At 40.9% G+C, this 9347-nt stretch overlaps 1 protein-coding gene across 1 annotated transcript in view; it reads right to left on the bottom strand.

Moving 5' to 3' along the window:
• Positions 1 to 9347, bottom strand: part of grin2bb (glutamate receptor, ionotropic, N-methyl D-aspartate 2B, genome duplicate b) — a 40684-nt gene that overhangs the window by 15650 nt on the left and 15687 nt on the right. Inside the window, exons 4-9 of the mRNA XM_023419067.2 lie at positions 7984 to 8098; positions 7557 to 7762; positions 5528 to 5699; positions 2986 to 3139; positions 1191 to 1316; positions 210 to 214 (exon numbers count right to left, since the gene is read on the bottom strand). Coding sequence (XP_023274835.2) covers positions 210 to 214; positions 1191 to 1316; positions 2986 to 3139; positions 5528 to 5699; positions 7557 to 7762; positions 7984 to 8098 — 778 coding nt within the window. The remainder of the gene's footprint in view (positions 1 to 209; positions 215 to 1190; positions 1317 to 2985; positions 3140 to 5527; positions 5700 to 7556; positions 7763 to 7983; positions 8099 to 9347) is intronic.

Raw genomic sequence — 9347 nt, 5'->3', positions numbered from 1 at the left:
ATATGCATTTACTCATCACTGCTGTTGTGGGAGGGAGTTGATGGATGGCAGCAACAATGACTAGATTTATTCCCATCCTTTAGTTTGTCAGTGATCGCAGGGTGTGCTGTACGGTCCACATCCACTCTTCCAGCCACCGCCGTGACAACCCCCTGTTACAGACTAACTCTGTTCCACCTACTTCTATGGCGGTATGACAAGGTACCTACTGTAGCTGTGTGGCATCAGAGATGGGGAGAAAGAGAGTGGGGGAGAGGGGAGGGAGGGGTAGATGGGCACGCAGCAGGCTACAATTATACTACAGCTGGAGCAGCAGTATAGGACAACAGCCTTACATAACATAGCGATTAAACCACACACACTGTTGCTGTGACAGAAGACATTCAGAAAACAGTGCTGTGGGAAAAATAACTCCAAACCAAACATCAGTACTCTTATCCCCCCTGGTCCACGATAAAAAGGCTGCAGGCAGCAATATAACACTTTTCTGATTTTATCTTGAGTGGCTGCCGTTGTGTCAGGCTAATGCAATCCTGAGAGTCCAACAGAGCTGGTTGTATAAAACATAGAGAAAAAAAAACATTGATTTTGATGGGCAAATTGATTTGAACAGCCTGCTGGAACTGTATTTGATTCAACAGGGTGGTTTGGTTCCATACTGTCAGAGACTGTTAAACCTCACACATATTTTCAATGTATGGTAATAGATCTACTTACTCATCCGTTTCACAACCTAGATGTGGTGGTGTAACACTGGTGTAATATTTGAGGTATTTGAGGTAATATTTAATAAAAAAAGACATTGTACCGCAAGAACAGAGGAGTCTTCACACCTTCAAGTCACCCCTTGATGCTACAAAGACTTAAGATCACTGGTTCTCGTCAATGATCCTTTTCATTAGTAAAAGAGCTTAAGTGACTGTAGATGTAGATAAGTACTCCAAGACATCGAGTAGAAAGTCCCAGCGCCACAGTCGCACTCATTCAAAAGGGATTGTCAAAGTAATTTAGCACATGGAGTCCTCCGTTTGAATGGTGCATTCAAGGTAACAAAACATGCCAACTAAGTCTTCATTTTAGCACACGAGATTGCCTGAAAATGTACCTCACTGTCATCTTTTTTGCAGCAGTGGATTGACTGGATCTGTGCTTGTGTGTGTGTGTGTGTTTATAGATGTGTGTCCTCTCACCTCGTCCGTCTGCCAGACAGCGATTGTAACCCACCGGGCTGAAGTATTCAAACACAAACACAGCCACGGCTGACACCATCAGCAACATCACAAACATCATCACCCAGACATCAGCACTGAAGGGCTCTAAAACACAGAGAGAGGGGGTGAGAGAGGGGGTGGGAGAGGAGGGGGAGTAGGTGGGAAGAGAGGGTGCAGCAGGGAGCGGAGGAAGCGGAAAGGAGAGGGGAGGGTTGTGGGGATACAGAGAGAGGAAGTTCATTAAACAAAATTAAACAAAATTATAAAATTACCCTCTGGTATCAACATGATTATTTGTATTCAGACGTCATGTACTACGTGCTCTTTGTTACACATTTATGGATTTTATCTGAGCGTGTGTGAACACTAACAAGCACTTCTCGGGAGAGAAACTACAGGAGGAAAGTAGGTAGGTGTGAATGGACACATGTACTCATTGAAACGGGCACTTTTTCCTCCGCTTGCTCTGTACTCTGCTTTGCAATTTTCACACACAGTATAGTCACAGTGACAAACAGCACTGTGACTATACAGGTGGTTTTTCAGTGTTTCTGCCAGGCCCAGCGTTATCCAGCATTAGAGTTTTTGATTTTATTTAATTGAAGTAACTGCCGATGCAAACCCAACATTTCCTGCTGTTGGCTTCACATTAAAAGCTAAAGCCAAAGCAGGAAACACAGTTTATTTGTTCTTTATTTACAAAACAAGACATCTGACATTTTTAGCATTTTTTGGGTCCATTTAAAAAATTTCAGAAAGTAAGTCAACAAGTCGGAAACAAGCACAAGCACAATCGAGCCAAAGCAACCAGGGGCGAAATCTTAAGGATTATAACTTAACACTTTAAGTAACTATATGTAAGTTTTTGCTGACACTAAATGGCCAACGTTGGCATTAACGGCTGTTTACTTACCAGTCTAGAAGAAATGTTGCGAGTTCAGTATTAAACTTTACTGTCAATTTGTGTGTGTGTGATATGACTGAAAGCTCCAGAATAGCTACTAAACAGACTTCAGGAACAGAGAGATTGATTTGTAAACAATTTTTCTTGGGGCAGCAACTAATGATTATATGCAGTATCCAACAATCTGAAGATTATTTTCTCGATCAATTGTTTTTGTCTATAAAGTCAGAAAATTGTGAAAAATTATTATAGTATTTCAGGGTCCCTGGTGATGTCACCAAATTCCTTGATTTGTCAGACCAACCCAAAACCCAAAAAATATTTCAACATTTAATTTGCCATGATATGAAATAGAGAAAAGCAGCCAATGCTCACATGAGAAAATCTGGGACCAGAGTGTGTTTGGTATTTTTGCTTAAAAAATTACTTAAATGTTTAATATTTGATCAAAAATGTTGCCGGTTACCGTTCTGTCAATGAACTAATGAATTAATCGACTAATCATTGCAAATGTAAATGTTTCCAAAGTCAAGAAGAACTGCAATTCTGTATAGTATAATGAAATGTAGCTGAATCTTTCAACCATAGCACAGTGACAAGATAATACTGACATACAAATACGTATATTTAGGTTTTTATTCTTTGGTTTGATTCTAATGAAAAATACTCAGATTTTTCCACAGTTTCCAGCTAAATTTTATGTCTGTGTGTAACCACACTTCGTGTTTTCAGCTGTTTTGTGACAAACCTGTTTGAATCTCGTTTGTGGTTGTGCATTTCCTACATGATGTGAGCGTGCTCTTGTGCATGTTAGTGTTCTCGATTGTGTGCTGTACATCTGCCAGAAGCACCAGGTGCGTATCTCCTCACCAAGAAAGGCAGAGGGGGAGACGGTTCCGTTGCTACGGGAGACCATGACACTGATCCCTGTTTCAATGAACGGCACAGAGAAGTCGATGACCTCCGACCTCTCCTCGTTGATGGTGAGTGAACCCACTGCCATGTGGGCATTCTTCAACACCACCTGTGGGTCAACCGCAGATAGACAGAGACAGACAGGAGGGAAACATGGAGGGTCAGTGGGCGTGCAGCGCTGCGTAATCCCAGGACTGTGGTGAAAAACAGATTAGTGAAGGGGACGTGATGGTAAAAGTAATTTTGAGCTGCTGTTCTTTATCAAGCCACCATCTCTGCCAAGTGTTTAGCAGGCTATTTTGGTAGAATACAAAGAGGATGAGAAGGGGATCACTATTACGACTGGGTCAGTGTTTGACTCCCTACGACTCCAGCCTCCCTCGTAGGGAGAGTGTTCAGGTATATTTAGCCCTGAGTTTCTGGAGCCCCGGGCCATGAATAAAAATGGAGCACAAAGGACTGTGTTAATAAGGGATATGTATGCCACAGTGAGCAGGAATCCTACGCACAGTTTTTTCTCTCTGTTTGTCACACTTCTTCATAGAGGCCTGCTCTTTTTTCTCTCTCTCATTCTGTTTTCTATGTCTGTTGACTTGTTTTCCCCCCTTTCAAATTAAATCATTAGCTACTTGCTTAAGCATTTAAGGACATGGATTAATGCATCCACGCATGCATGCACTGCACATTTGCAGTCTTGTTTTTATAATGATGTATATCTCGGGATTATTTTTTTTTTAACACAGTCTACAGTAGGTGGACTTAAGGTACAGTAATTTTACATTACCCTGCACATCTTCACTCATCTGTGTTCTTAAGATAATAATAAAGTCGTTCTATGTCATAATCAATTAAGTTGGACATCACATTGATTTGTAAAGGCTGCCTTTTGCTGTCTAATGTGTAATGTGTGCAGGAGAGAAGTGGGTCCTTCCCTGAGGCTGCTTTCTCTCTCCCTCTCTCTCTCTCTCGCTCTCCCTCTCTCTCCCTCTCTGTCTCTCTCTCCTTCTCTCTCTCATTTGCTCTCTCTTTCTCTCAATGTCTTTTTCTTTCTCCAGCTCTGATTAGGAGCCTCATCATCCTCCTCCCGAGGTTTTACGGAGCTGATCACAGCTCCCCCTCAGGCCAGGTTGTGGGGAACAAGTGCTCGATGGCGTGACAGAGAAACTAAGAGAAAGAAAGAGACATTCAGACAATACAATTAACCCTGTCGTAAAAATGAATTCCTATGGGCACCAAAACACTTTCCTCAGCCGCAGTAGCAATTGAATTAGATAACATACTGTATTTACTTTATTGTTTAATTGATTTCTTTTGAAAAGCAATTATTCTGTGCATTGTATACATATTGTAAAGAGACGCAAATCACAAACCGCTTAACAGGAAAACTGTGGGGAGAATAAGCAGCAAAAGTGATCAGCAAAGGAAAACATAATGAAAAAGCAACAAACATGTATATGCTGACTAAATAAACGAAATATATATATATTTGTTGTATTCTTTAGCCAGCAGGAGACTCCAGATTGAATCAATGTTGGTATGTTCTCACAGGACATGCTGTGGATTTATGACCAAAGACGCACTGTTTAATCCTTTGGTTAATATTCCTGTAGCCTTATTTGCTGTGGCTCAATATCGCCTGCGACTGGCTGACATTAAGTGATCGGTTTCACTTAACTTCCACAGATGTCGCTGAGACAGAAAGAGAATTTTCAAATTGGTGCAATTTCTCCCAGAAGTTTCTGGCCAGTGTTACAAATTTTCAAATGACTTCCATCAGGCCACGTTAAACAAATGCAGTTTGGAAGCCGAATTAATACTTGTATGCCCAGTATAAATTATACTGAGAAAACATCTCTTCTCACTCCACAAATGAACAGATGTTAAATTTGATCCTGCCACTTGAAGCAGCTTTTTATTTTTACTACGTCGTTATAAATAGTGTTGCATGTCTTCAGGGAGACATGCTGAATGCACTAAGCTCTTAAGAAAAGCTAATTGGTGGTAGAGAAACTGTATGCCACCACTGACACACCACTTACAACATGAGCTAAATGGTGCACTATACTGGTCTTGATTCATGTCAAAGAAACCCAAAAAATATTAATATTTTATTTTCAGTATACTGCCTGATTAAGAAACTTTAATGGTTCAGTTGTATGGCAAAGACTCCAGTGATCTGCCTGATGTGAAATAAGTGATCACTTGATCTGCCAGCAGGTTTGTACGAAATCAGACAAACTGTCATAAGTATTTTAAGCAGTTTACAGCTGATGCAAAGCCAGTTCTTAATGGTGTTGGGCTTGGCCTATCACAAAAACATCCACATTTCATATCCTATAGATATTCTATCTTTTTCTATACTTTATGAATCTCAGAAAAAACATCTGCCCACTACAAACCAGTGAAACAGCCACTATCAGAGCCAGTACTTTACCTGGAAAAGGTGCAATAAATGGAGTGATGGTGTTGTGTGTGTAAAAGAAAGAGATTTCTTTACCTCTCCGACCATGCCATTCCACGTCCCATTAACCTTCTTGCCGTGTTTGCCATTGGTGACCAGGTAAAGGTCGTATGTAAACTTGACCGTCTTGGCGATCTTCTTCAGGATGTCGATACAGAAACCCTTGCAGCAGCGCTTGATGTAAATCCCTGAATCCCCTGTCTGGTTGCTGGTAGGTGGTAAGAGAAGGAGAAGGGGGGGGGGGGGTAAAGATGAGCTTCAACAATCTGAGATTATTTGGGTTCAGGTACAAATACCTAAACTGGCAGATTCAAAGCAAAGAGAACAGCAGCAGGGTTGAAATAAAAAAACAAGAACAAAGATGTGCTGAGAATTCAGGTTTTCATGCCAAACAAAAACTCTTACAGCAGACTGATTAGCACATATTAAAACACACAAGACACCAGGAACTGGTCAGTGAAAACACCTGGAGTCAGACAATTAATTGGTAACAAATACACAGATATGCTGTTGTTCTCTGTCATGTATGACAGTTGGTTAGACAAAACAAGACATCACCTTTGGGTCATTACAATGTACATTTTTACTTGATTGTCACTTTGGTAAAAATCTGATATTTAAATAAACAAAATGAGCCAGCCCATACTTCCAGGCATGCTTTGCTCTCTGTGTACACACAGTAGAGTGATACTGCAGTGTGGAAAAGAGAAGGCCACACTTTTGTCAGCACATCAAGTCCCACGCAGACTTTAACATCGACATTTCTATGAGTACCAATTTATTCTTGCACAAGTAAACAGTTTTACATATTGTCACCTCAATTATACATTAATGGGCGACTAAGAATAAGAATAATGCACATCGAGTAACACATTTTAACAAGCTGCGAGTCATCAATCAGTGGGTTGTTTTGGCTCACAGCAGATACAGGTGCATAACAGCTGTGGGTAACAACACAATGGCAGCTTTGGCACAGTTAGAGTATGTTGCCAGTGCCAGACCAAGGACAAATGTGTTTGTTTTAGTGTGTTTTGTATTCACACAAGGGTGTGTCAACCTACATTTATAGACAATCGCGGGATTATGAATTCAGCTCCTGCAAGTGAACAACCTTCATGATTACTGAGATAAAATGCACTGTAGAACATGGAATAATGTGAACACATGGGTTTATCTATCTGGCACAAAGGATGTGTCCACATATTTTTGCTTTCGTGCATACAAGGACAAATCTGCACAGCTCCGTGCATCTGGCTCATGGAGTATTTTTTGGCTGCAGAGAAATCCTGCATATCCTCTGTGGCATATTGCTGCCTTTCCCTGAAAAGCTGTCTGTGAGGATGTCTTTGAAGGAAGAGACAGACAGACGGACAGAAGGAGGGAAAAAGGGGAATAGGAGAACGAACAGGGTGAAAGATCAGTCAATAAAAAAACCACTGAGCCAGAAGATGTAGGACGCCCTCAGGAGATTTCAGGTAGGCCAGTGATAGAAAAGGAGGCCAATGATGAAAATTCATTATCACACACCAAGGAGAAGTGGATAGCAAGAGGGTCAGGGTGAAGAGGCAGGGGAGAGAGGAAAACAGTGACAGAAACCAAGACAATGATCTAGTTAGCAGAGTAGGGTCAAGGTAATCACAGGACACTGAGAGATTGTGAGAGGACCAAATAGGTTATATTTTCAAAATCCAGTGAAGAAAACACAGGAATCAGTATCATTACAGCATGCTGTGGTGATCGGGAAATACTGAACAAAACCGAAGCCAAACCATCCATTGATCCATGTCTCTGTGTCCTTTGTTTGCATCCACCACAAATGCAGATGTTGGTGTTTGATGGGTTTTTATACCTAACTTATATAACTGTTAAGGTGTCACAAATGACTTTGGATACGAGCAGAAGGTTACATGAATAAATCAATATGTTCTTGAGAAATTGTTCTATTTTACTTGACTCTTCAATATTCATCCTAGATTCAAACAGTATAAACAAATGCAATATATACATATATTAAACAAACAAAAAAAAAAATCAGATATGACCAAATCAAACTTTAAATCCTCACCTGAGTTTGAGCTGTTTGCGACACGGCACCGTGTTCCTCATGCAGGTCCCACTGAGCGGGTCTACGTCCTCCACAATGACAAACGGCGCCTCCTCCAGAGTCACGATGGACAGGTGGTCCTCCCGCTCCTCCGCTGCAGAGTACAGCTCAAAGCGAGGCCACACATGGTACCTCATCGTCAAAGAGCCTCTCTCCCACTTGCCAACCTGCATGCGTGAGTGGGAGGAGGGCTGTGAGTTACACAGGCTACTGTAACAGGCACTTCAAGTGGCAGGGAGACACTCCAAACCAAAAAGTGAGTGACAGACACATCACAGAAGGCGAAAAAACACAAACCAGGTAAAAAGCAGAGGATCGATTGAGGGGATCATAATAGAAGAGAAGAAGAAGAAGAAGAAGAGAGGAGAAGACGAGAGAAGATATTTACCCTGTCCCATTGTCTATCCTTGTCTAGAAGAATGATGACCAGCTTGGGGAACATCTGGTGACCCTCTTCGCTGAATGACAGGTTTCGGCCTTCAAATGTGACATTCATGATGTACCTGAGAATGACAAATCAAGTCTGAGTTACAACTATCAATATGTCTATTGGTCTGAAAACAAAATGTGCAGGATTTACACTTACTCGTGATTCAGGCTAAAAGATGGATCATGGATATAAATAAATAAAAGCCCCTTCAAGAAACTTAAAATTGCATTAATTGATTTTTAGGCCACTTGGGGGCAGTACAACAAGCTGTGAATACAAGCAGACACAGAGACACATTAACATTCATTTAGAGCCATCTTACTGGACATCCAGTCACTGTCTTTTAGCCCTGAGCCCCTTCTCTACCAACTACTGGGCTCTCTATCAACTCTCGAAGGAAATATCTGGCCTCTGTAGCTGCTAAATGCTTCACTATTTTCACCAGCTAGTCGCCAACTGTCTGCCTGCTATATAATGATGAAACAATATATAATGAAACAAAAAGACTGTTCTGTAAGTGATAGTGAGCACAAACAGTAAAGCTGCAGGCCTTCAACCAAAACAATGAGCTGAAAGATGCTAAAACCCTCTGTAGAGCTGAGCAGAACTGCAGAGTCAGGTGATATTTCATCATAGCGACACCTTTAACATCACACAACATCACTTTCTTCGACATTAATTTAAAAGTATTGATTAATGCAGCTTTAAGGGCTACGACAAAGCATTACAGGAGTACCAGTACAGCACTGTTACCGCTGTATAAGCTGATAACAGATGTGATGAGTGTAGCATACCCACAGTTTGAAATAGTGAGATGGGGTCGTGGGAGAAATACATGAAAAAAAAGACCCTCGTTTATGAATTTTCTCAAATGTCTTGAACATTGAAATACCGAACCAAAACATCTCAATCACAAAGTGTACCCGGCTGGTATTGGTGATGACTCAGTGCTGTCAAATATTAAGTTCAAACACTTGGCAGTGTAGTAGTAGTGATGTCCTTTTCTGAAATGTGTTGGTATATGTATATTCATCTGACACCCACAGGTTTTACATTACCCTTTTCAACACACTTGCTTTGTTGATTCTTGATTACTCTCTTAGTTTGTATTTTGTCATTTTTTCTACTATGTATTTTATTATGTGGCTGTGTTATACCTATAAGAAGATACTAATTCTGCAAGTCTGAAGTCTTAAGGCAGGACACCGTTGGATATTTAGAAAATGTATAGAACAAATATTTAGAACAAAGAACTAAAGATCTTAAACCACCTCGACTGTGGAATGACCTGTCAGAGGAACTCTCATGCGTGTACATATATA

Source organism: Seriola lalandi, unplaced genomic scaffold, assembly GCF_002814215.2.
Source record: "Seriola lalandi dorsalis isolate HSWRI2012SDOR001 ecotype SW California unplaced genomic scaffold, Sedor1 jcf7180002054591, whole genome shotgun sequence".
NCBI classification, from domain to species: Eukaryota; Metazoa; Chordata; class Actinopteri; order Carangiformes; family Carangidae; genus Seriola; species Seriola lalandi.
Note: the sequence above shows the minus strand (reverse complement) of the source record. Positions and strands in the feature narration are given on the sequence as shown.